The 27,307-nt window shown below is 43.7% G+C and overlaps 1 protein-coding gene and 1 pseudogene across 1 annotated transcript; both read left to right on the forward strand.

The window, feature by feature from the left end:
- Positions 1–4,046: 4,046 nt before the first annotated feature.
- On the forward strand, positions 4,047–9,919 carry LOC147354570 (cationic amino acid transporter 3-like). Its single transcript, XM_086355154.1, is given in 13 exon segments — positions 4,047–4,230; positions 4,233–4,423; positions 6,132–6,288; positions 7,115–7,292; positions 7,538–7,650; positions 7,812–8,037; positions 8,154–8,221; positions 8,224–8,292; positions 8,395–8,497; positions 8,688–8,887; positions 9,087–9,256; positions 9,525–9,633; positions 9,801–9,919. Coding segments are annotated over 13 exon segments (1,887 nt in total).
- A 10,186-nt stretch (positions 9,920–20,105) lies between these two features.
- On the forward strand, positions 20,106–25,009 carry LOC147354571 (cationic amino acid transporter 3-like; annotated as a pseudogene).
- Positions 25,010–27,307: the final 2,298 nt, after the last annotated feature.

Here is a 27,307-nt window from a genome sequence, read left to right on the forward strand (position 1 = left end):
GGACTTTGGTTGTATAAATGTGAATGTATTTAACCCTATGGAACTGCAAACTTGAAAATGGTTCAAGTGGTAAATTTTATGTTTTGCGTACTTTATCATAATTTTTTTAAAAAAGCATTTCAGACACACCTTCCAAGGGTAACCACAGAAGAGTCAAGGACTGATAGAGACTCTACAGATGCTTCCCGCCCAACCAATTCCATCCCTACCCCAACTTAAGAGTTGTCTTTTGTGAACAGGGACTTTCAACTTTAGTTTTTAGAGATGTATTGCTCCAGCCCTTGTTGTTAACTCACTAAGTTGTGTCCAACCTCCTTGTGACCCCCATGGACTGCAGCACACCAGCCTCCCTTGTCCTTCATCATTTCCAGGAGTTTGCTCAATTCATATCCAGCTCCAGCCCCGCATGGCTTAAACTCAGCCTCCCAAACTGATCCAGTGCTCCAGGCTCTGCTCCAAGGACCCAGTATGTCTTGGGTCACCCTCTTCTGTAGGAGACTGGGCGCTGAGTTCACATCCTCCCAAAAAGACCTCTGCAACCCCAGAGTGTGGGGAGTCAGCCCGGCCTCTAACTGAGGGTGGAAAGAATCAGTTTTCAGATGAAAACAAAAGGAGCTGGGAGTTATACGTAGGTTTTGTGAGAAAAGGTAGGGGATGGGGATAAATTAAAAGACACTTACTCCTTGGAAGGAAAGTTATGACCAACCTAGATAGCATATTCAAAAGCAGAGACATTACTTTGCCAACAAAGGTCCGTCTAGTCAAGGCTATGGTTTTTCCAGTGGTCATGTATGGTTGTGAGAGTTGGACTGTGAAGAAAGCTGAGCACCGAAGAATTGATGCTTTTGAACTGTGGTGTTGGAGAAGACTCTTGAGAGTCCCTTGGACTGCAAGAAGATCCAACCCATCCATTTTAAAGGAGATCAGTCCTGGGTGTTCATTGGAAGGACTGATGCTGAAGCTGAAACTCCAATACTTTGGCCACCTCATGCGAAGAGTTGACTCATTGGAAAAGACTCTGATGCTGGGAGGGACTGGGGGCAGGAGGAGAAGGGGACGACAGAGGATGAGATGGCTGGATGGCATCACTGACTCGATGGACGTGAGTCTGAGTGAACTCCGGGAGTTGGTGATGGACAGGGAGGCCTGGCGTGCTGCGATTCATGGGGTCACAAAGAGTCAGACACGACTGAGCAACTGAACTGAACTGAACTGACTGGGGATTGCATCCATGCCCAGAAGCACTGAAATACCTTTTCCTGATTGGTGTTCTAACAATAGTAAAGATTACTCTTACGTAGGGTTTATGATATGTGGACCACTGACCTCAGTCTCCTGTATACTCTTAATCCTTTGGGGGTTTCTCCTCTGTAGATATGGGGGTGACTGTAAGAGACTTGAGTATCCATGGATTTTAGTATCCACAAAGGATGACAGTATAGTGATTTTTATTAAATTATCTTGGGGTTTGTTACATCCGGCAATTTGGTGAAGCTAGCTCTGTTATTCATCATTTGCAGCAACTTTTTAAATAGTGATAAAACATAACATAAAACGTGCCATCTTAACACTTTTAAGTGTACAGTTCAGTAGTGTTAAGTATGCTTACACTGTTGGACAATCACTCTTCTGAATACTTTTCTTCTCATAAACGTAAAGCTATGACCCATTAACCAGTAAATCCCCATGTCCACCTCACCTCAGCCCCTGGAAGCCACCTTCTACTTTCTGTCTCTGTGAATTTGACTGTTTTAGGTATTTCACAGAAGTGGAATCATACAGTGTTTGTCTTTTCATGACTGGCTTATGACACTTGGTATAATTTCTCAGGATTCTTCCATGTTGTACCATGTGTCAGAATTTCTCTGTCTTTAAAACTGAATAATTTTCCATGCACCTTTAGATCACATTGTATTTACCCATTCCTTTGTGGATGAACATTTGCTTTGCTTCCATCTTTTGGCTACTATGAATAATGCTGCTATGAGCATGGGTGTACAAATTTCTCCTTGAGATTCTGTTTTAAGTTCTTTTGGGCACACACCCAGAAGTGGAATTGCTGGATCATATTGTAGTTTTATTTTTAATTTTTGGAGGGACCACTGTAATTTATCTATAGCAGCTGCAACATTTTACATTCTTACTAACAGTGCAAAAGTGTTCATCAGCAGCATTTGAGCAAGAAGAAAACAGAGATTCAGGACAGTGAATGACTTCTTCAGGGTCATAGGGGTGGTGATGGAGCCAAGATTTTAATCATAGTTTCCTGGGTTTTTCCCCTTGCTCTTAACTAAAATGTTAAATGTGACTTTGGCATATCCAGTGTGGAAGCCTCCTGATAGGGACTTGTAATCTCTGGGTCAGCCTAGCCCTGCAGAGCAGTGTAGTGAGGAGACATTTCATGCCCTCAAAGGAGCAGGAAACAGAATCCTGTCATTTCTGATTCAGAATGAAGGTTAGTTCCCCTCTCCCTCCAGGCAGGTGGGAGACCACTCTGGTTTGATACTTTTACTGAGCTGGACTAGAACCTGTCCCTTCCCACAAATTTCTTCTCATTCTGCCCCAAATCAGAGTTCTTATTCCTCATCATTCTGTGAGTAATGAAACAGAAAGCTACCAGGTTTCAGGATCTTTGGGGTAGGAATCTGAGCTCTCTGACCACGAAGCCCCTAAAAGAAGCACTTCAAACATGCTGAGGAAAGGAAGGAATAATAATGACAGTAATTTTCCCTGTTTTATACAGGAAAGGAAGGCAAACAGTGTCATGTATCTTGTACAAATCAGACAAGCTAATATGTAGCAGAGCTGCATTTGAATCAGGAGATTTCAGTTCAGTTCAGTTCAGTCGCTCAGTCATGTCCAACTCTTTGCGACCCCATGAATCGCAGCACGCCAGGCCTCCCTATCCATCACCATCTCCCAGAGTTTACTCAGACTCACGTCCATCGAGTCAGTGATGCCATCCAGCCATCTCATCCTCTGTCGTCCCCTTTTCCTCCTGCCCCCAATCCCTCCCAGCATCAGAGTCTTTTCCAATGAGTCAACTCTTCACATGAGGTGTACTTGGTTAGCTTTAATTTAAAAATCAGCATTATTATCCATTCAACTCATATCAACTAAGCACCTACTGTGTGCCAGGCTCTGCGATAGAAGCTTTCGCTTCAGTAGGGGCAGAAGACTTTTCTTTCAAGGTTCTTTAACTGGCATAGTAATTAAACTGACATGAGACAGATTAGCAAATATAACTTGCTTTTTCATTTTTGTTGTTGTTCAGTCGCTAAGTCGTGTCTAATTCTGTGACCCCAGGGACTGCAGCATGCCAGTCCTCCCTGCCCTTCACTATCTCCCAGACCTTGCTCAAATTCATCTCCATTGAGTCAGTGATGCCATCCAACCATCTAATCCTCTGTCACCCCTTTCTCCTCTTGCTCTCAAACTTTCCCAGCATCAGCATCTATATATATACTGGACACTATAAAAACTATGAGGCTCAAAGACAGGTAATTGAGGCTTCTGTGCTACCATGAGCTAAGGAATATAGGGTAGGTTTCTGGGTCTTCAAATGGGAGGAGGCAACCCACAGGAAGGTGGGAAGAGCAAATGCTTGGGAAACAAGTGTTTCCCACTCCATGCAGACCACTATTTCTGAAATAGTCTCAATAGCAATAGTGTCTTCCTGATATACACACCCTATCTAAATTATCTGAGCCATGAAGGGACAGGCAGAGTTTTTCTTGAGGCTGCTGAGTCTTAACTGCCTTCAGCTTAACACAATCCATGTGCCAAAGTGGCACATTTTAGAGAAACAATTTCTACTCCCCATATCTTTAAGCAATACTTCAAGTAACTTTTGAAGCATATTAAAAGTCTTATTTATGTTTAAGAAAGCAAAACTCGAAGATGAACTTGCGCAATGAGTCTTTTTACAACCAATTCCCCATAGCTCTGTTGCTCCATGGAACTGGATGCCAAGAGTGGACAGGCAATCTTGACGACTTTGTGTCTTGTTTTCTCAGCAGATCATGGTCTCCTCAACTCCATCTAGGATGCTGTGTCAGGATGTTCACCAATTTGGTCAGAAGCTAGTCCGCAGGAGGCCATTGGAACCCAGAGCACCGGCTGAGAGTCACCTGTCTTGCTGTCTGAACACTCTTGACCTGGTGGCCTTGGGTGTGGGCAGCACTCTGGGGGCTGGAGTGTACATCCTGGCTGGAGAGGTGGCCAAGAACAAACTGGACCAGCTAGCATCATCTGCTTCTTGGTGGCCACCCTGACTACTGTATTGCCTGGACTCTGCTATGCTGAGTTGGGGGCCCGGGTACCAAGCACTGGTTCTGTATATCTCTACAGCTACATCACCATGGAACAGCTGTGTGCCTTCATCATTGGCTGGGACCTCATACTGTCCTTGTTCATTGGTGAGATGATGGAGTGGGAGAAAGCTGTGGGGTTTAAGATCAGGAAACTAGGAGGAGGGATTACACGACAAAGTGCTCACTCATTCATGAGCACTTTGTCACTATCCCACTGGTAGGAAGTGGGTATTAGTAGCAGGAAAAAGCCACAATTTCATCTTACCCAGCCCTCTCCTGCTTTCCTTAAATTATGGGACTAAGAATCTTGAAGGAAAAGGACTTGTAGGTAGTGGGTGAGAGGGAGGCATGTCCCACAGGCTCCTCCCCTCACCACATTGAAGCCTTTGTTTGGCTTTTGCCTTCGTGGGATTTTCCTTTATTGCTAGATTTAAATTGCAACCCTCATCTCCCAGCTCTCCTGGTTCAACTTCCCTGTTATATTTTCTGGCCCAACATTAACTTCCTCTTTACATATTAACTTGGAGAAAGAAATAGCAACTCACTCCAATATTCTTGCCTGGATAATCCCATGGACAGAGGAACCTGGTGTGCTACACTCCATGGGGTGGCAAAGAGTTGGACATGACTTAGGTATCTATCGAGCAAGCACAACATTTCCTCTTGAGAAATCTGTATGCAGGTCAGGAAGCAACAGTTAGAACTGGACATGGAAAAACAGACTGGTTCCAAATAAGGAAATGAGTACGTCAAGGCTGTATATTGTCATCCTGCTTATTTAACTTATATGCAGAGTACATCATGAGAAACGCTGGGCTGGAAGAAGCACAAGCTGGAATCAAGATTGCTGGGAGACATATCAATAACCTCAGATATGCAGATGACACCACCCTTATGGCAGAAGGTGAAAAAAGAACTAAAGAGTGATGAAAATGAAAGAGGAGAGTGCAAAAGGCTCAACATTCAGAAAACTAAGATCATGGCATCTGGTCCAATCACTTCATGGCAATAATTGGGGAAGCAATGGAAACAGTGTCAGACTTTATTTTTGGAACTCCAAAATCACTGCAGATAGTGATTGCAGCCATGAAATTAAAAGACACTTACTCCTTGGAAGGACAGTTATGACCAACCTAGACAGCATATTAAAAAGCAGAGACATTATTTTGCCAACAAAGGTCCGTCTAGTCAAGGCTATGGCTTTTCCAGTGGTCATGTATGGATGTGAGAGTTGGATTATAAAGAAAGCTGAGTGCCGAAGAATTGATGCTTTTGAACTGTGGTGTTGGAGAAGACTCTTGAGAGTCCCTTGGACTGCAAGGAGATCCAACCCGTCCATTCTAAAGGAAATCAGACCTGAATATTCATTGGAAGGACTGATGTTGAAGCTGAAACTCCAATACTTTGTTGTGAAGAACCAACTCATTTGAAAAGACCCTGATGCTGGGAAAGATTGAAGGCAGGAGGAGAAGGGAACAGAAAATGAGATGTTGGATGGCATCACCGACTCAATGGACATAGAGTTTGGGTAAACTCCGGGAGTTGGTGATGGATAGGGAGGCCTGGTGTGCTGTGGTTCATGGGATCACAAAGAGTCAGACACGACTGAGCGACTGAACTGAATTGAACTGAAGCACAACATGTTAACTAGTTGATCCATTTTGTGAATCATCTGGGTCTACTGTCCCCACTCTTGAAAAGAAACTCTGAGATTTGGTATTTTGTATACTTTTTCCCTCAAAATACATCCCATGGTGCAAATTGAAGGTTCAACTTATATCTGTCAATGAATGTTCACGCTTCTACCACTGCAGGCACCGCAGTGTTTCCAGGGCCTGGAGCTATGCCTTTGACAGCCTCACTGGGAAGAACCACATCTCTCAGGCATTACAGAGGGTTTTCTCTCAGTATATGCCTGCCTACCTGGCCACGTACCCAGACTTTTTGGCACTGGCCCTGGTGCTGCTGCTTATGGGTGAGACGGGGTCAGAGATAGGATGAGAAGAGCGGGATGTGGGATGGGGGGAACTGGGAACTTGGCTGCAGAAGGCTTGGGGCTCCAGACTAGTGGGGGAATTAGGACTGGAATGAAGGGTCTGAGATAAGAGAGGAAGGAAGACACAACACAGACTGTTGTTTCCCACCTTTGGCATTATCAGCAATTTGGGCTGGATCATTCTTTGGTGGGAGGGAGCTGTCCTGATCATTTTAGGGTTTGTTTTTAATCATTGTCTGATTTTGAATAGCATCCCTGCCCTTTGCTCACAGGATAATAATGACCCCCACAAACTGCAACAATCAGAATGTCTCCGGACATTGCCAAATGTCTCTTGGGAAACAAAATCACCCCCACCTGGCAATCTTTTACTTAGACTTGCAAATTCCTTTCTTGTCCTGAGACTGAAGATGTTTGTTTGAAATTCACACAAAATAAAATGAACCATTTTACTATATTCCCCCAGATGTATTGAGCTATTTTTGACGTACGATATTATATAATTTTAAGATGTAGAAAGAGATGATTTGATTGATGTGTTTGTTGTGAGATGATGGCCACAGTAAGAAATTAACCATCTGAAAGTGCACAACTCAGTGGCACTTACCATGTTCACAATGTTGTACAACCGTCATCTCCCTCTGGTCCAAGCATTTTCATCACAACAGAAGGAAACCCCGTAACCACTGAGCAGTCTCTGTCCATCTCCCACCTACACAAACTCAAGCCTCTGAAAATTACTAGTTTTCTTTCCATGTCTATGGATTTGGTTACTTTGGATGTTTCATAGTCCATCTTTCCACAGGAGTACTGATTCTGGGAGCTCGTCAGTCAGCCCTGGTTACTAAACTGTTCACAGGCATCAACATTTCGGTTCTCATCTTCATCATCATCTCTGGCTTCATTAAGGGAGACCTGCACAACTGGAACCTCACAGAACAGGACTACAGATCGAACACATCTGGATGCAATGACACCTATAGGTTAGGAGGGTCCTCTTGTCCATAGTAATGCTTGTAGGGGTACACAGGGCTGAGACTATGATGGGGACTAAAGAGACCTGGGATAACAGATCCAGTGAAGGGGGACCTGGAGCCCAGGACTTAGTATTAACTAAGTATCCTTATTATTATTAATACTAATAATCCTTAGTATTAACTAAGGATTCCAGTACAGGTGGCTGACACACCTCAACTAAATTTTTTCCTCATTCCTTCTCTCACCATAGCTTGGGACCTCTGGGTTCTGGAGGGTTTCTGCCTTTTGGCTTTGAAGGGATTCTCCATGGAGCAGCAACATGTGTCTCTGCTTTTCTTGGTTTTGACATCATTGCCACTACAGGTAACAAGGTCACTGTGTGTCCCATGAGGGATGTGGGTACAGTGTGGGCTGCCCTTGGGCACAGGGGCTAGTAGTAGGTCAGTCAGCTTTTGGAGATGCAAGAAGATATTGATTTTTTGTTTTCACCCCGGTGCTTTTACTGACCTCCACCACTGTTGCAGGGGGAGGAGCCCTAAATCCTCTTTGTTCCATCCCCTTGAGCATCACGATCACGATCTTCATCTGCTTTCTGGCGTACTACTCTGGTGTCTCAGCAGTGCTCACCCTCATGGTGCCCTACTACCTGATTCACCCTGTGAGCCCCTTGCCGCAGGCTTTTTTCCATGTTGGGTGGGACCCTGCCAGATATGTTGTGGCTGTTGGCACCCTCTGTGCTCTTTCATCCAGGTTACTGCCAAATTAAGAAGTATCTTAGCCCCAAGGATTGAGAGACAAGAGGGAAAGGCACGAAGACTAGGGAACAGTGTCCATGTCCTCACATGTGTTTCCATTTTCTCTTCTAGCCTAGTGGGTGTCTTGTTCCCTATGCCCCATGTGATCTACTCAATGGCAGATGACGGGCTCCTTTTCCGGGACTTGCCCAGATCTACACCCACACCCGTACCACTGTCAAAGCCACCTTGGTTTCTGGAATTCTTGCAGGTAAATAAGTAATGCTCATTTCTTCTTTGATCAGTTTTCTTAGCTTGGATATTCCCACTGGTTTCTCACTCTTTCTTCACCGTGTTTTTGCCCCAATTTTAGCGGTCATGGCATTACTCTTTGAGCTCAGTGACCTTGTGGAACTCTCTTCAATTGGGACCCTGCTCGCTTACATCGTGGTGGCTTTTTCTGTTCTTGTTCTCAGGTGAGACGCCACGACACCTTGACTGGGGGTCCTGACATTGAGGGGATTGATGGGAAGGTAATTCTCTTCTGCCTTCATGCTGCCTTCTAAATTTTCTGCTATGGTTAAGTTGGGAAAGAGATGAACTAGACTGTCTGATGTTGGATGAGTAGGGGCTACTATTAACATTGCCGTCATACCTCTAATTCAGATACCAGCCAGACCAGAACTTAAGCAAGAATGAGAAAGCAAAAAACGAAATTGAGATTTGTGAATGTGACACGAGTTCTTTGGACCCTGTACCAGAAGCAGGAACCTCATGGATTCTAAAGAGACTATGTGACCCTATCCACACCCCCACACACACCCAGAAATCTGGCCAGATTGTCTATGGATGTGCCTTCCTGCGTGGTGAGCAGTGGGATTTCTCTTTGGTAATTTTCTGAAATGGATGGTATGTGGAGGGAATGTGTCTTTTCTGTCAGCTGAGGTGTCTTGGAGATATGATGGCCCTTCCTGAGGTGGGCAGCCTGGGGAGGGGTGTGACCCGAGGTCCTGACATCTGTGTCTTCTGGGTCCAGCCTGTTCTCCTCCACCTTGACCCTTGAAGTTCTCCTGCTGATAATCCTGAGCCTGGTCCTGGCCCAGTGGCCCAGCCAGGTGTTCTCTGGAGACCCCGTGCTCACAACAGTGGCTGTGCTGCTGCTGCTGCTGCTCACCACTGGGGTCACGGTCATCATCTGGAGGCAGCCCCAGGACCCCTCTCCTCTTCCGTTCAGGGTAGGTGACCCTATGTGTCCAAAGTGTCCACCTTGAGTGAATGAAGTCTGCGTGCTTCAAACCCTAAACATCATTTGCTGGACCAGGAATGAGAGGAGTTATTAAAACTAATGAACTCTTCCTTGATCCACACTCAGTGCTATACATACACTATCTCAGTAGGCACTGAACACACAGCCTGAATTGGACTGAACTTGTCCCACCCACATGGGGTAGGGTCTTTCAGATGTCTGGGCTGTGTTCAGGGATGAACTGACTCTGCCCACAGGTCCCTGCTCTGGCTGTCCTCCCACTGGTCAGCATCTTCATGAATGTTTACCTGATGATGCAGATGGCGTCTGGGACCTGGGCCCTATTTGGGGTCAGGAATGTGATTGGTAAGTGGTTTTCTTGGAAAATGAGACCCCTTAAGTGACTGAACCCAACCATCTCCCTGCTACCTCTCTCCTAAACTGTGTCAGATACCATAATAGGAGACCTACTGGGCATTTGTAAGTGAGGAGAGCACCTACTTTCCCTTCTCACTGTCTCATTTCCCTACTAGGATCTGTCATATACTTAGGATATGGGATCCGACACAGCTTGGAGAACAATGAGCCACAGCCACCAGCCTCCACCACCCAGAATCTGGACAAAAACATCCCTGGTGCTGGTTTATCTTAACCAAAGGACATCGATGTTGTGTGGAATCCCTCCATGCCCTGGAAGATCTGCTGGTTCAAAGGGTACTTTGAGCCTCTATGGGAGTGTGAATGTGGGATGTATTTAGAATCCTGTATACATTGCTCTTGCCTGGAAAATCCCATGGACGGAGGAGCCTGGTAGGCTGCAGTCCATGGGGTCACTAAGAGTTGGACACGACTGAGTGACTTCACTTTCACTTTTCACTTTCATGCACTGGAGAAGGAAACGGCAACCCACTCCAGTGTTCTTGCCTGGAGAATCCCAGGGACGGGGGAGCCTGGAGGGTTGCCATCTGTGGGGTCACACAGAGTCAGACATGACTGAAGTGACTTAGCATAGCATAGCATAGCATACATTGCTAGTGGACACAATGACTTAAATGTTATACAGTTTTAAAGTAAACTTTTCAAAGCATAATATACATACAGAAAAGTCCACGTTTCATAAGCATACAGCAAGATGAATTTTCACACAGTCCAAAAAACGTAACCTGCAACCAACAGAAGAAATAAAATATTAACTGGCACATAAGAAGCATCATGTGCCAATTTCCAGTAAAAACACAGAGATGGCAACATGGGGAAAAAACACAGGTAACTATATATTGTGTCAAGAGTTGCACTTTATGTATTAGGACACAAATATGTTGGATGTAAAAGTAAGGTAAGAGATGCATTGTGAAAACAGTAACCAAAAAAAGCTTGCACAGTCATATTAATATCCAAAGTAGACTTTAAGAAAAAGAAAATAAAGTGGATCATTTCATAATGATAGAGGGAAAAGGTTATTTTTATCTTTTTCCTTGGCGACCAAGATGTAGTGTGACGTTGGGTAAATAATCATTTTTCTTTACTTTTCTGTCACAGACTTTAGAGTTGCACAGTAGAGTTGAACAGATAAAGTTCTTAATTGAAAAACAGAAACAAAAATGAAACACCCTGCATTGCCAGAGGCAAGAGTAAGGGATGGGAAGTAATGGTTGGTTAATAAATGGTTACAGTCGAGAGGAACTAAAAGATAAGAAGTAAAACTGGAGGGACAATATAAAAAGCCGTTGCTGTAGGACAGAATGCTTGAAATTGAGATTATGGACATTGAAGATGTTGGTAATAACAGAGTATAGTGTTGTTTGTGGGAATGAACACCCGAAGTAGAGTGAAGGAGTGATGGAAGACACGATACTGAAATAAAAGGTTATTAGATGAATTAAAACCAGATGGAGGAGGATGAACAGAATTAGGAAAATCAGTATCTTGAAGGACCTAGTGAAATTACAGACTTAGGAAACAATGGAGACTGAAACTGTCAAGTGAGACTGTGATGGAAGAGGCTGACATCACCTGATTGCTGTTCTACCCTTACTGCTGGGGGACAACCAGATACCCCGTGTTACCCAGTGTGCTGTAACAGGCAACACAGAACACCGCCCGGAACACAGCCCTGATGAAAAGTTGAGTCAGAAAGTCATCAAGCCTCTAGATCAACCACCAGCTCAAAGCAGACATGAGAGATAGACTCACATTTTAACTAAAAACATAATCAGCCAAACCAGAATATGGACAGTTTTCCAAGAGAGAAAAGTGGTGCAGTTCCTGTAACAATTAAATGATACGACCCAAACTGGACATTAACTCATTAACTAAATGATATCACCCATACAGGCATATCTTGGAGATATTGCTGGTTTACTTCCAAACTTCCCCAATAAAGAGAATTGGCAATAAGAGGAAAAAATTTTTTTTGTTTTCCAGTGTGTATAAAAGTTATGATCATACTACACTGTATTCTACTCAGTGTACACAGAATTCTGTCCAAAAAACAATGCATATGCCTTAATTTAAAAAAAAAAAGTTTTTGCCAAAATAATACTAAGCATCTATTGACAACATAAAGTAGCTACAAACCTTCAATTTGTAAAAATGCAGTATTTGCAAACCATAATAAAGCCAGGTGTGCCTGTACATTTGCCTGTGTCTGTGCATATTAAAATACGTATATGTTGGGACTTCTCTGGTGGTCCAGTGGTTAAGACTGTGTTTCCACTGCAGGGAGCACAGGTTCAATCTAGGGAGCACAGGTCAGGGAACTAAGATCCCACATGCTGCACAGCACGACCAGAAAAATAAAAATAAAACGAAATATGTACTGTATAATTAATACACATATAATATATACATAAAATATATATTATATATATTTCATAAGGTTTATTGTGTATCTGAATTTCACTTTTCACTCTATCTAGGTGTCTTTTAATTCTATTTGCTAAATCTCTCACCCCTGTTCTCTGCTTATGCTCTCTGCATTCTTATCTCTTCTTGTAACATTAGTGACACAAGGTAGGACCCCCTCTAATGGCCTTCTTTAAGCTTAATTATGTCTTTAAGGTGCTATCACCAAATACAGTCATATTCTAAGGTCCTCAGAGTCCGGACATCACATATGAATTTGAGAGCAAGGAGACACAGTCAGCCCACAAAATATTTGACTACCATTTTCTTCCCAGTAGCCAAACCAGTGTCTTGAAAACAGTGAGTGTCAGTATTATTAGATGACATATACAATGAAAGAATGTCATGTATATGTAATGTTTCAAGTATCCCAAGATGGAGAAAATTTTATTTACAAGATGCTATCAAAGGGAGTGTGCAATATTTGCTTGGGAAAAAATATTTAGTTAAACTACTTGGGATGGAAAATGAGTCTTTAAAGCCACGTCTAATCTATGAGTGGTTCTGGCCAGATCATTTTGCAGGAGAAACAAAATACAGGGAAAAATTGGGAAGGGGAAAGGAAGGTGGTGAAGGGGTTCTGTAAGGTGAGAATGTCTTCCCTTGATCTGGTCTCTCACTTTTGTATGAAAATCATGAAGTGACGGGTGTAGGTCTCATGGTAAGTTATAAAGGAGTTTTTTAAATTATTCTTATTGGCTGAATTGGTTAGCGCTGCAGTCCCTAACCTTTTTGGCACCCGGGACCAGTTTCATGGAAGACAGTTTTCCCTTGGGAGAGGATGGTTTGGAGATGACTCAAGCGGATTACACTAACTATGCACTTTATTTCTGTTATTATTACATTGCGATATACAAGGAAATAATTACACAATTTGCCATAAGGCAGAATCAGTGGGAGTCCTGAGCTTGTCTTCCTGCAACTAGACGGTCCCATCTAGGGCTGATGGGAGACAGTGACACCCTAAGTGTGTTGCTTATGTCCGGCTACTCCATAATCTCATTTTGATTGTTGTCACTGCTGAAAACTCTGCTTCCCAAAGATAGGATGTTGGAAATGGAAGCAGACTTTTCTCGGTGCGTTTGCAGCAATCTCAGGATATTCCACTTTGACTTTAACCCAGAACATATGGAAATTTGAAGTTGTCTCAAACATACTTTTAAGGGCACCATCATCTGTGATCTCAAGCAGTTGATCCTCTTCTAGCATGGACAAAGTCGATTCACCTGGCTTACTCACAGATGAGTCACAGATCCATTCCTTCCCGGTTCAGAGGTCTTCTGTGGTTGGGAGATAATGCTCAAACTCTTGAAAGCTGACATGGGTGATCGTGCACCAGCTGGAAGAAAGAAGGTCCTGGCTCAGTCTCTTTCAAAACCTCTGCTAATGTTTGAAACATGTCAAAAACCCCAATGCTCACTAGTCTCCCCTGTAATTCCAGTTTGGCTTTGAATGCAGCCACTTTACCTGCCTACTTCAACACACTTGTCATTCTCAGAAGTGACAGATTGAGTTTATTAAGCAGGTTGAGTATGTGACACAAGTAAGGAAGTTTTGCGACCCATTCTGTGACACTGAAATGTGTTAGCAGTGGTGACTGATTTTCTTAAAAAAATCTCTGGAGCAGCTCTCATAACTCAGAAATGCTGGCCTGTGATCTACCTTTAGCTTTCTCACTTCTGTGTATAAAAGAAGACGTGTGCTCTGTATGCATCTCCTCACAGAACCGTGTGAATAGATGTGAGTTAAGGGCATGAACATCAATTCGTTGATAATTTTAATCACATCCTGCAATACGTTAAGTTCAGGTGACGTTCTTTGGCTCGTCAGCATTTCTCTATGGAGGATACAGTGCAAAGATCTACATTCAGAAGCGACCTCTTTGACCCAAGTAATGAAACCAGAAATCGGTCCAGTCATGGCAGCTGCTCTGCCTGTGCATATATTAATACAAAATGACCAATTCAGTTTTCCTGATCTGTAAACATTCAAAGATTTGAGTAATTCTGCAACCATGGAGTTGGTTGGCAACAAAAGTGCACATAACATATCCTCATGCACATCTTCCTGAAAAATAAATTGCCCATAAACAAGCGTTTTGCCTTGTTATCAACATCGGTAGACTTGTCAACCAGGACTGCGTACCACAGCGACTTATTAATCCTCTCTAACAATTGTGCCTTGATAGTCTCTGCTGTTTCATCCATTCATCTTCTTATGGTGCCAGCCAAAAGAGGAACATGTGCCACCTTTTGAACTGCAGCCTCTCCTAAAAGTTCACAACAAATGCCCTTAACAGCTTGTGCTTGTGCTCAATTGTGTCCTACTCTTTTGCCACCCCATGGACCATAGCCCTCCGGGCTCCTCTGTCCATGGAATTTGCCAGGCAAGAAACCTGGAGTGGGTTGCCATTTCCTTCTCCAAGGGATCTTCCTGACCCAGGGATCAAACCCTTATCTCCTGCATTAACGGGTGGATTCTTTACCGCTGAGCCATCAGAGAAGCTCCATCCTTAGCAGCAGACAGGATCAACTCTTCACCATTGCTTAAGGGCTTCTTAGCTTTAGCAATGCAGTTAGCCACCAACAATGATGCTCTCAGTGTGGACATATTTAATGAAGTGGTGGGCTTCAATAATTGCTTTTGTTGTTCATGGTTGTTTTTTTTTTTTCTTTTGAAAAACTCCAAAGGCTTATCTTTTAATGTAGAGTGCTTAGTTTCCATGTGGTGAAGCAGTTTTGAAGCTTTCATGGCTTTGTTGGAGAGGACTATTATACAAAAAGGACTTGGAGAATGTGAATCACCTGTTGCAATAAACCCATAATTTGAGTAGGACTCTTGGCATTTTATCTTAAATGCAGCTTTCTTTTTGTTGGCAGTCTTATCATGCTGTCCCATCATTGGGTCATTCTCCCTTTTCAAAGAAGCTCTCCAGCAATGTTTGTTTATAACTCATTTTGGCTAGTGTTAGCTTGTGGACTTACCTAAACTGTGACAACTGTAAAACAAGTGCATAGTTCAGGAAAGAGGCATGGATGGAAGTGGTAAATAAAATAATGGGCAGGCCATGTGCAGACTAAAGTAAGTGTTGAGATCTGACTTAAAGCCTGCCACCAGATGCAGGTTAATTGTTACTTGCTACTGTCTGACAGAGTTTCGAGATGAGTCTGCAAGCAATTGATTTATTACATTATCTGTGCAGTCAGGCCTCTCTACTAATGATAAACTGTATTTACAGCCGCTCCCCAGTGCTAGGATCACCACCTCAGCTCCACCTCAGGTGATCAGCCATTAGATTCTCATAAGTAGCATGCAACCTAGGTCCCTCACAAGCACAGCTCACGGTAGTATTTGTGCTCCTATAAGAACCTAATGCTGCTGCTAATCTGACAGGAGGTGGAGCTCAGGCAGCAATTTGAGTGGTGGGGAGCAGCTGTAAATACAGACAATGCCTTGCTTGCTGGCCTGCCACTCACCTCCTGTTGTGCTCCTCAATTCCAAACAGGCTGTTAGTGATCTATGGCCAGGGGTATGGGGACTCCTGTCCTAAATGATTAAAGTTACAGGCTTGTTGGAAAAAACAAATGGGTTTCTTTAGGAAAGAAAGACAGGTTGAGACAACAAACAGGAGATGAAAAACCTTGTAATAATGTTGGTCTTTGCGGATGTCAATAGTCTTTCCCCCTTCTTCAGGCTATGAAACTCCAGGAGAGGGGAATTAGCGTCATAGGTTTACTCACCTTTATCTTCTTAGGAGTGGCCCTTCCCCAAGCAGGGAGTTTCTTACAGCCTGATTTTCCAGAATTTTCTGCTTTCAGTCAGATAAAGAAAGTTAAGAGAAGGCTTCTTTCTGTAACTGTTGCACCTCAGACATTTTCCTTTAAAATACTCTTCCCACCAACTCTAGGGATTTGAGTGGGTCCCCACACAGCCAACTAAAACTTTTCAGAATAGGTTAAGTCTTCCCTGGTGGCTCAGACAGTAGAGAATCAGCCTACAATGCCAGAGACCCGGGTTTGACCCCTGAATGGAGATGATCCCGTGAAGCAGCAAAGAGCGACCCACTCCAGTATTCTTGACTGGAGAATCCCATGGGCAGAGCAGCCTGGTGGGCTACAGTCTACAGGGTCATGAAGAGTCAGACTCGACTGAATGACTAAGTCACTTCATTCCATCTTGTGTGCTTGGTTTTTCAAAAGCTAATGAGCCAATTAGTACATTTAGATCCCATGTTGCTGGTTTGTGTCCACTAATTTTGCATTTGGGTCATTTGATACACATCATAATTTTGTCAACCCTTCACCAGTGGCCCCTTCACTGCACAACTCCCCTTCCCATTCCTGGGTTTTTCTTTCCTTGGGAAAAGCAGTGCTCCTTATTTCTAACATCCAGTTTCCCTTCCCTGTCTTCGTGATCAGCTCTTCCAGCAAACAGAGAACCTTGAGGAAGAGGATCAAGTCCCACTCCCCTTTATCTTCCTTCTTCCGTCCTTTAGTACAAGGCTGGATGCAGGCACCATGCTTGTTAAATGCTTTCATTGCTTGAATTAACACCAGAGATTTTAAGCTCCCCTTCTCCTGGCACCCAGCAGGGCTTAGGGATTCCCCACACTGGAGTGTCTCAGGCCACAGGCAGACTGTGCAAAGTCAAGTAGAAACACTGGAAGGGAGGAGGGTTGTGAGTGGGGTCCCTGGTTTTACAGCCCCTAGTTTTCAGGTTTTTTTTTTTTTTTTTGATGGTTCTTCTTGTTCATTTTTTTTTATTTATTATTTTATTGAAGAATAATTGCTTTACAGAATTTTGCTACTTTCTGCCAAACCTCAACATGAATCAGCCATAGGTATACATATTTCCCCTCCCTCTTGACTTTCCCTCCCATCTCCCTCCCCATCTCACCCCTTTAGGTTGACACAGAGCCCCTGTTTGAGTTTCCTGAGCCGTACAGCAAATTCCCGTTGACTGTCTGTTTTACATATGGTAATGTAGGTTTCCATGTTACTCTCTCCATACATCTCACCCTCTCCTCCCCTCTCCCCATGTCCATAAGTCTATTCTCTATGTCTGTTTCTCCATTGCTGCCCTGTAAATAAATTCTTCAGTACTGTTTTTCTAGATTCCATATATATGTGTTAGAATACAGTATTTATCTTTCTCTTTCTGACTCACTTCACTCTTTATAATAGGTTCTAGGTTCATCCACCTCATGAGAACTGATTCAAATGTGTTCCTTTTTGTGGCTGAGTAATATTCCATTGTGTATATGTACCACAACTTCTTTATCCATTCATCTGTGGATGGGCATCTAGGTTGCTTCCATGTTCTAGTTATTGTAAATTGTGCTGCAATGAACAATGGGATACATGTATCTTTTTCAACCCTGGTTTCCTCAGGGTAATATGCCTAGCAGTGGGAGTGCTGGTTCATATGGTGGTTTTGGAGAAGGTAATGGCACCCCACTCCAGTACTCTCGCCTAGAAAATCCCATGGACCGAGGAGCCTGGTGGGCTGCAGTCCATGGGGTCACGAAGAATCGGACATGACTGAGCAACTTCACTTTTACTTTTCACTTTCATGCACTGGAGAAGGAAATGACAATCCACTCCAGTGTTCTTGCCTGGAGAATCCCAGGGATGGGAGAGCCTGGTGGGCTGCCGTCTATGGGGTCACACAGAGTCAGACATGACTGAAGTGACTTAACAGCATGGTGGTTTTACTCCTAGTTTTTTAAGGAATCTCCACACCGTCTTCCACAGTAGCTGTATCAATTTACATTCCCACCAACAGTGCAAGAGCATTCCCTTTTCTCCACAACAGAGTTCTTGATGATCGAATAAACTTGTGTTCACGGAAACAATCAATAAAAAAAAAAATCTACTTAGAAATAGAAAAAGTTTTATTTGAGCCAAACTGAGCACTACAGTGAGGCAGGCAGCCTCTCTGAGAGCTCTGAGGAACTGCTCTGCTGAAGCGTGGTTTCCAGCACAGTCTTATGCCTCACGCAAACAGAGCTCACACATCAACATGACAGGGTACATTCCTCCTAAGTTTCAAAAGAGACAGACTTAGCACATAGACATCGAGACAGCAGGACCCTGGTGTCTGGGAAGGGAACATTATCTCCCAGGGAGTGTTAACATGGATGCCATGAGAAGGGAGTTACCCATCCTTATCTTCAAAACAGACGTTCTTTACCTCATTGGTTAAAGCAGATGAGCTGTGAGGGTTAGACAGGCTGTCTTAGTTTACACAAAGTTCAAGATGAACCATGTATAAGCCAAAATGACTTCCCCATACCTCAATATGTGAATGTTTTCTCTGTCACAAACAGGTAAAAACCTTAGAATCGTGTTATCTGGCATTCTACTTCTGAAGATATACCCAGAAGAATTGAAAGCACACTCTGGCAGAGATATTTGTACATTCATATTCACAGCAGAATTATTCATAATAACTAAAGCCTGAGAGCAACTCAAGTGCCCATTGATCAAGAAATAGTTAAGCCAATGTGGTATGTATAAATAACAGAGTATTATTCAGCATTACTAAAGGAGGGAATTCCAACACATGCTATAACATGGATGAAACTTGTGGACATTTTGCTAAGTGAAATAAGCCTGGCAAGAAATAACAAGTATTGAGTGCTTCCATTTAAATGAAGTACCTAGAGTGTTCAGATTCATAGAGACAGAAAGTAGAATGGTGATTGCCAGGAACTGTGGAGGAGAAAGGGAGAATTGTTGAATGAGTACAGAGTTGAAGTTTTGCAAGATGAAAAAGTTCTGGAGTTTGATTGTACTGTGCCTAACATTACTGAACTGGACACTTAAAAATGGTTAATTTTGTAAATTTTATAGCAATAGAAAAACCTCTCAGAACCTCCCCTGAGGGTAACCACAGAAGAGTAAGGGCTGATAGCTACACCGCAGATGCCCCCCGCCCGCCCAGCCCCATCTCCACCCCCACAACCCAGGGGTGAGGACTGACTTCTGTGCTCAGGACTCCCCACTTCAGTATTTAGAGATGTCTCAGCCCCAGCCCTGCACGCCTTAACCTCAGCCTCACTGACTGACCCAGTGCTCCAGGCTCTGCTCCAAGGATCCAGTAAGTCTCAGGTCACCCTGTTCTGTAGGAGACTGGGCGCTGAGTTCACATCCTCCCAAAGAGACCTCTGCAACCTCAGAGTTCAGGGGAGTCAGCCTGGCTTCAGCCTGAGGGTGGAGAGACCCATTTTCCAGATGAAAGCAGGAGCTGGGACCTCTTGTGTTTGTGAGAGAAGAGGTTGGGGTGGGAGAGACTGGATCAAATCTGGAGGTTGAGACTCATTTCAGACCAGCTTTAAAACAATATTAAAGATTCCCCTTATACAGGGTTTATGATATGTAGACCATTGATGTCAGTCTCCTGTATATTGTTGGCCTCCGTATCTGTAGGCTCCTCCTCTGTGGATGTGGGGACAATGTAAGGGACTCAAGAATCCTCAGATTTTGATTACCACAGAGATGATTGTATGGGGATTTATATTAAATTATCATGAGGCTTTCTACAACCAGCAACTCTGTGAAGCTGGCTCTATTATTTATCATTGTCAGCAATTTTTTTTAATAGTGGTAAAGTACACATGACATAAAATTTGCCATCTTAAGCATTTTTAAGTGTCCAATTCTGTAATGTGGAACATTTTGATATGACATCTTTTGCTCCCCTCAATCCTCTTACACTTTCAGTAAATTTAAAAGACGTTAATGATTTTATTCATGTTTGTAGAAACCAAAGCTCAGAGATCAGAACTTACTTGATGTGTTATTTTGCCTCCTGCTTCCTATAACTCCATTACTCCAAGAATTATACTTTCATGGCCAAGGAGAGATAGATATTATTTATGGCTTTGTGGCTTGTTTTCTCTGCGGACTGTAACCTCCTCAACTATGTCTAGGATGCTGCATCAGTATGTTGATCAATTTGGTGAAAAGCTGGTCCGCAGGCGTCCACTGGAGCTCAGGGCAGAAAGACCCAGAGCTTATCTTAACACCCTTGACCTAGTGGCCTTGGGTGTGGGCAGCACCCCTGGAGCTGGCGTGTACATCCTGACTGGTTAATTGGCCAAAGTGAGAGCTGGACCAGCGACTGTCATCTGCTTCCTGGTAGCTGCCCTGTCCTGTGTGATGTCTAGTCTCTGCTTTGCTGAGTTTGGAGCCCGGGTACCATGCTCTGGTACTGCGTATCTCTACATCTACATCACTGTGGGACATTGTGTGCCTTCATCATTGGCTGGACCCTCATCCTGTCCTATGTCTTGGTGAGATGGTGGGGAGGGGGAAGGTGCGTAGCTTAAGATCAGGAGATAGGAGGTGGGGTTTAGGTCTTCACTCATTCGTGAGAACTTTACTATTGACCTTGTGGGGTGAAGTGGATAATAATGGCAGGAAAATTCCAAAATGTCATTCTACTGAGCTCTATCTTGTTTTTCTTAAATGATGGACCAGGAACCCAGAGGAAAGAGAACTGTAGGGAGTGGGTGAGAAGGGAGGCGTGTCCAACAAGCTCATCCCTTTACCGTATTGAAGTCTTTGCTCAGCTGCTGGATTCATGGGATTTTCCTTTACATGTGGATTTAAAATTTCAACCCTCACCTTCCAGCCCTTCTGACCCCAAATTTCTGTTACATTTTTCCATGTGACATTGATCTCCTAGAATATTAATTAGTTGACTTATTTTGTGGATCATCTGGCTCTGCCCTCCCCAACCCATGAAAAGAGACTCTTTGAGATTAAGTATTTTGCTTGGAGTCCCCTCCCCTCAAAATATATCCTGTATTAGAAACCGATTTATGTTTGTCAATGAATATTCCTTCTTCTGTTGCTGCAGCCACCGCCTGTGTGTCCAGGGCCTGGAGCTATGTCTTTGACAACCTGATTGGGAACCACATCTCTCAGGTGTTACAGGAAACTTTCTCCCTGCAAGTGCCCTACTTCTTGGCCAGGTATCCAGATTTTTTTGCCCTGGGCCTAGTACTGCTGTTAATAGGTGAGAAGGAGTCCATGATAGGATGTGGAAAGTGGGGTATTGAGGGGAAGCTGTGGTGGGAAAGCCTTGGGATGGAAGAATGGTGGGGGATTAGGACTGAAAAGAAGCATCTGGGATATGAGAAACAGGAAGGCAAGACACAGACCATTCTTTCCCATTCTTGGTATTATTGACAATTTGGACTAGATTATTCATAGATTTAGAGGTGTGCATTTCAGATTTTTAAAATAATCTTTGTTGGGTATTTAGTAGCATCTCTGGGAACATTAGAATATTTCCAGACATTGCCACATGTCATATGGTGGACAAATCACCCCAACTGAGAATCATTTACTTAGACCATAATTTTATTCTCTGTACTGATACCAAAGATGTGATTGTTGTTGTTTTTTTAAATAAAAATATCTATTAAATTTTTATTTATTTATTCGGCTGCAATGGTAATTAGTTGTGGCACACAGACTCTCTGTGGCACACGGGCTCACAAAGTGCATGGGCTCAGTAGTTGGGACTCGAAGGCTTGGCTGCTTCCAGGCATGTGGGATATCAGTTCCCTGACAAGGGACTGAACCCACGGATTGCATTGCAAGGCGAATTCTTAAACACTAGGCCAAAAGAGAAGTCCCCAAAGATGTGTTTTTAATTGAGAGGAGATTAAAATAACATAAAATAAAACATTTTATTATTTTCCCCAGCTTTATTGAGATGCAAATACAACACAGTATAAATTTAAGGTGTACATGAGATGCTTTGGTAGGGTTGCCACAGTCAGAAATTGACCATCTGAAAGTGTACAATTCAGCGGGAGTTAGTACATTCATAATGCTGTGTAACCATCACCTCCATCTGGTTCCAAACATTTTCACCACCCCAAAGGACACATTGCACCCACTGAGCAGTCACTGTCCATCGGCCCATCACCACCAGTGCCCTAACTCCCAGATACCACTAGTCTGCCTTCTGTATCTATGGGTTTAGTATTTTATATGCTTCATGTTCCATCTTTCCTGCAGGAATGCAGGTTCTGGGAGCTCGTGAGTCAGCCCTGGTTAATAAAGTGTTCACCGGCATCAACATTCTGGTTCTCATCTTCATCATCGTCTCTGGCTTCATTAAGGGAGACCTGCACAACTGGAAGCTCACAGAACAGGACTACACATTGAACACGTCTGGATCCAGTGACACCTCCGGGTTAGGAGGGTTCTCTTGGTCATAGTAACGCTTGTGGGAGTGCTGATATGGGAATATGGTGGGGACTAGAGATAAATGGGCTGATGGATCCAGGTGACAAGGGTACTGGGGCCTGGGACTTGTGGTACTAAGGGAGGAGTCCAGTAGAGATGGCTGAACTCACCTCACCCACCTTCTCCTTCATTCCTTATTTCACTGTAGCTTGGGTCCTCTGGGTTCTGGAGGGTTTGTACCCTTTGATTATGAAGGGATTCTCCACGGAGCAGCTACATGTTTCTATGCATTTCTTGGCTTTGATTCCGTTGCTACTAGAGGTAACATGGTCATTGTGTGTCTCATCAGGGGTGTGGGCACAGTTTGGGCTGCCCTTGGGTGTAAGGGTCGGTAGAAGGTTAGACTATATTTGTATGTCAAGAGGGAATTTGATTCTGTGATTTCACCTCAGTGTGTTTTCCTGACCCAGAACTTCCACTCTCCCTGCAGGGGAAGAAGCTCTAAATTCTGATCGTTCCATCCCCTCGGGCATCATGATCACGCTCTTCATCTGTTTTTTGGCATATTTTGGTGTCTTGGCATCACTCACCCTCATGGTGCCCTACTACCTGATTCATCCTGACAGCCCCTTTCCACAGGCTTTTCTCCACGTTGGCTGGGATGCTGCCAGATATGTTGTAATCATTGGCGCCCTCTGTGCTCTTACATCCAGGTCAGTGTCTTGGTTTTCTCCCCGTCTACTGTCAGATGCTCCAGTATCCCAGCCCTTGGGATTGAGAGACAAGAGGGAAGGGCACCTTGCCCCATGTAGACTAGGGAGCAGATGCCCTGGTCTCTCCTGTTTCTTCATGTCCTCACATGTGTCCCCATTTCCTCTCCCAGCCTCCTGGGTATCATGTTCACCATGCCTTGACTGATCTGTGCAGTGGCAGAGGACGGGCTCCTTTTCCGGGGACTTGCCTGGATCCATGATTGCACAGGCACCCCTGTCATGGCCATCATGGCTTCTGGGAAACTTGCAGGTGAATAAACAAAACCCACTCCATCTTTGGTCAACTTCCTTACCTTGCATATGTCTAGTGGTTTCTCACTGTCTCTCCCACCTTGTTCCTGCCCTCATTCTAGGGATCCTGGCATTACTTTTTGAGTTCAGGGATCTTGTGGACCTTGTGTCAATCGGGACCCTGCTTGTTTACTCCCTAGTGGCTCTTTCTGGTCTTGTCCTCAGGTGAGACTCCACTACATCTTGACTGGGGGCCATGGACTCATGGGGATTGATGGGGAGGTAATCTTCTGCCTTCATGCTGTCTTCTAAATGTCCTGCTCTGCTTAATGCAAGACAGATGTGGAATAGGCTGTGTGATGTTGGATGAATAGGGGCTGCTGTTAATATTGCTTTAATACCTCTAATTAAGATACCAGCAAGATCAGAATTTAAGCAAGCAAGAGAAAACAGAGGAGAAAATTGAGATGAAGCCTGTTATTGAAGGAAGTCCTTTGGAATCCGTACCTGAAGGAGGAACCTCAAACATTCTGAAGAGTCTGTGTGACCCTATCAACACCATCCCCACCCAGAAATCTGGCCAGATTGTCTATGGATGTGCCTTCCTACTTGGTGAGCAGTGGGATTTCTCTCTGGTTATACTCTGAAACTGACAAGATAGAGTGGGATTCTGTGTCTTTGTTAGCTGAGGAGGAATCTTGGAGATATGATGGCTCTTCCTGCTGTGGGCAACCTGGGGAGGGGTGTGACCTGAGGTCCTGACGTCTTTGTCTTCTGGGTCCAACCTGTTCTTCTCCTTGACCCTTGCAGTTCTCCTGCTGATCATTCTGAGCCTGATCCTGGCCCAGTGGCCCAGCCAGGTGTTCTCTGGAGACCCTGTGCTCACAACAGTGGCTGTGCTGCTGCTGCTGCTCATCACTGGGGTCACGGTCATCATCTGGAGGCAGCCCCAGAGCCCTATTCACCTTTATTTTAAGGTAAGTGACCTTATGTGCCCAACTATCCACCTCGAGTGAATGAAGTCTGCATGCTTCATGGCCTAAACATCATTTGCTGGACCAGGGAAGAAGCGAAGTTGCTAAAACAAACAGACCCTTCCCTGATCCACACTCAGTGCTTTACATACACAATCTCAGTAAGCACTGAATGCACAGCCTGAGTAGGACTGGAGTCTTCCCACAACCATGGGGTAGGGTTTCCCTTTCAGATGTCTGTGGTGTGTTCAGGGATGAACTGACTCTGCCCACAGGTCCCTGTTCTGCCTGTCCTCCCACTGGTGAGCGTCTTTCTGAACATTTATCTGATGATGCAGTTGACCTCTGGAGCCTGGGCCCAGTTTGGTATCTGGATGGTGATTGGTAAGTGACTTTCTGGGATAAAGAGTGATTGAACCCAAATTGAACTCCCCCAAACTGTCTTTGATACCATGATAGAAGCACTGTTGGGCACTTGTAATTGGGGAGAGCACCTACTTTTCCTTCTCATTGTCTCATTTCCCTCCTAGGATTTGCCATATACTTTGGATATGGGATCCGACACAGCTTGGAGGAGAACGATGAGCCACAGCCACCAGCCTCCACCTCCCAGACTCTTGATAAAAACATATCAGGTCATGAATCATCTTAGCCACAGGAAGTAGATGCTGTGTGGAATCCCTCCATGCACTGGAGGATCTGCTGGTTCAAGGACACTGTGGGTCTCTATGGCCTGTGAAGATGAAATGCACTTACTGCTGTGTATTTATTGCTAGTGGACAAAATGACTTGAATGTTTTACAATTTCTAAGCAAGCTTTTAAAAGCATAATATACATCTTAAAAAGTGCATGCTTTGTTAGTGAGCAACAAGATGACTTTTCGCAAAGAAAGTATACCAGTATAACCAGCAACTAGAGGAGGAAATAAAATATTAACCTTCACATACAAAGCATGTTCCTATGCCTAATTTCAGCAAAAACACAGAGATTGAAACTTGGAAAGGAAATACAGGCAACTTATGCATTTTGTCAAGAGTTACACTTTACGTGTTAAGACAAAAAGAGGTTGGAAGTAAAAGCAAGGGAACAGATATATTGTGCAAACAGTAATACTAGGAAGCCAAGGTAGCTATGTTAATACCAAACAAAGTAGACTTTAAGAAAAAGAGAATAAGTACTTATAAATTAGATCATTTCATACTGATAAAAGGAAATGGTCATTTTTATCTCTTTCCCCAACTTTATTGAGTTATAGTGTAGTGTGGTGGTTTAGTTGCTAAGTCGCATTGGACTTGTGTGACCTCATGGACTGTAGCCCACCAGGCTTCTCTGTTCATGGGGATGCTTCAAGGCAATAATACTGGAATGGGTTGCCATTTCCACCTTCAAGGAATCCTCCTGCCCCAAGGATAGAACTCATGTCTCCTGCACTGCAGGTGGATTCTTAACTGACTGAGCCACCAGGGAAGCCAGTCACATGCTCTTAGAGTTACACAATAGAGTAGATGGGGGAAAGTTCTTTATTGAAAAAACTACTCCTATTTTGCCAGAGGAGAGGGAAGTGGATGGGAAGTAACGGTTGGTTGATAAAGGGTGACAGTTGCATAGAACTAAAAGGAACTGAAATTGGAGAAAGAAAATTAAAAGGTGCTGCTGCAGAATTAATGTTTAAATTGGGCTTACGGACATTGAGGACATTGGTAATAATGAAGTAGAGGACTGTTGGTGGGGATGAATAGCTGATGTAGAGTGAACGAGGGATGGAGGTCAAGATATTGAGTACAAGTTATTGGGGCTTCCCTGGTGGCTTAGAGGTTAAAAGCGTCTGACTGCAATGCAGGAGACCTGGGTTCGATCCCTGGGTTGGGAAGATCCCCTGGAGAAGGAAATGGCAACCCACTCCAGTACTCTTGCCTGGAGAATCCCATGGACGGAGGAGCCTGGTGGGCTACAGTCCACGGGGTCGCAAAGAGTCAGACACGACTGAGCGACTTCACTCAACAAGTTATTAGGTTAATTTAAAAACAGATGAGGGTGAACAGAATTAGTACTGCAGTATCTTACAAGTTCTGAGATAACAGGCTTAGAAAGCAGTTCATGGAGACTGATTCTTTTGAGCAAAGCTTTGATGGAAGAGGCTGACATCACCTGATTGCTGTTCTTCCCTTACTGCTGGGGGACAACCAGATATCCCGTGCTACCCAATGTGCTGTAACAGGCAACACAGAATACTGTCCATGAAAGAGTCTTGATGAGAAGTTGAATCAGAATGTACTCAAGTTTCTAGATCAACTGCTAGTTCATAGAAGACCTAACAGTTTCAGCCAAAAACATTATTAGCCAAAACCAGAATGTGGGCAATTTTCCAACAAGGAAAAATGATGCACTTTCTGTAACAATTAAATGATATGACCCAAAGTGGAGAGTTAATGTAGACATACCTTGGAGATTTGGTTCCAAACCACTGCAATAAGGAGAATTGGCAATAAAGAGAGTCACACAATTCTTTGTTTTTCCAGTGCATATAAGCTATTTTATACTACACTGTAGTCTGTTCAGTGTGCTATAGCACTGTCTAATTAAACAATGTATAGACCTTATTTTTAAAGATGTTATCGCTAAGAAATGCTTACCATCATCTGATGACTCAAGGTTGCCACAAAGCTTCAATTGTAAAGAAGTAAAAAATACAGTATTTGCAAAACACAACAAAGAAACTTATATCTGTAAATATGTATGTATCTTTATATTCAATTTATATGTAATTAATACATATAAGTATTAATATTCATAAAATGTGTATTTATGTAAAGTATTTGTATTAAAACAGTACAGAACTTTATAATTGGGTAAATTAATTAAAATGCAGTAAACGTGTACACTGATGGAGAAATGTTTTATAGATGTGTGTGGGTGTGGGTGTGGGTGTGGGTACATTCACTAAGTTGT

Source organism: Bos grunniens, chromosome 18 (assembly GCF_055505025.1).
Source record: "Bos grunniens cultivar Pamir isolate PY7600 chromosome 18, Bosgru_T2T1.0, whole genome shotgun sequence".
Lineage (NCBI taxonomy): Eukaryota > Metazoa > Chordata > Mammalia > Artiodactyla > Bovidae > Bos > Bos grunniens.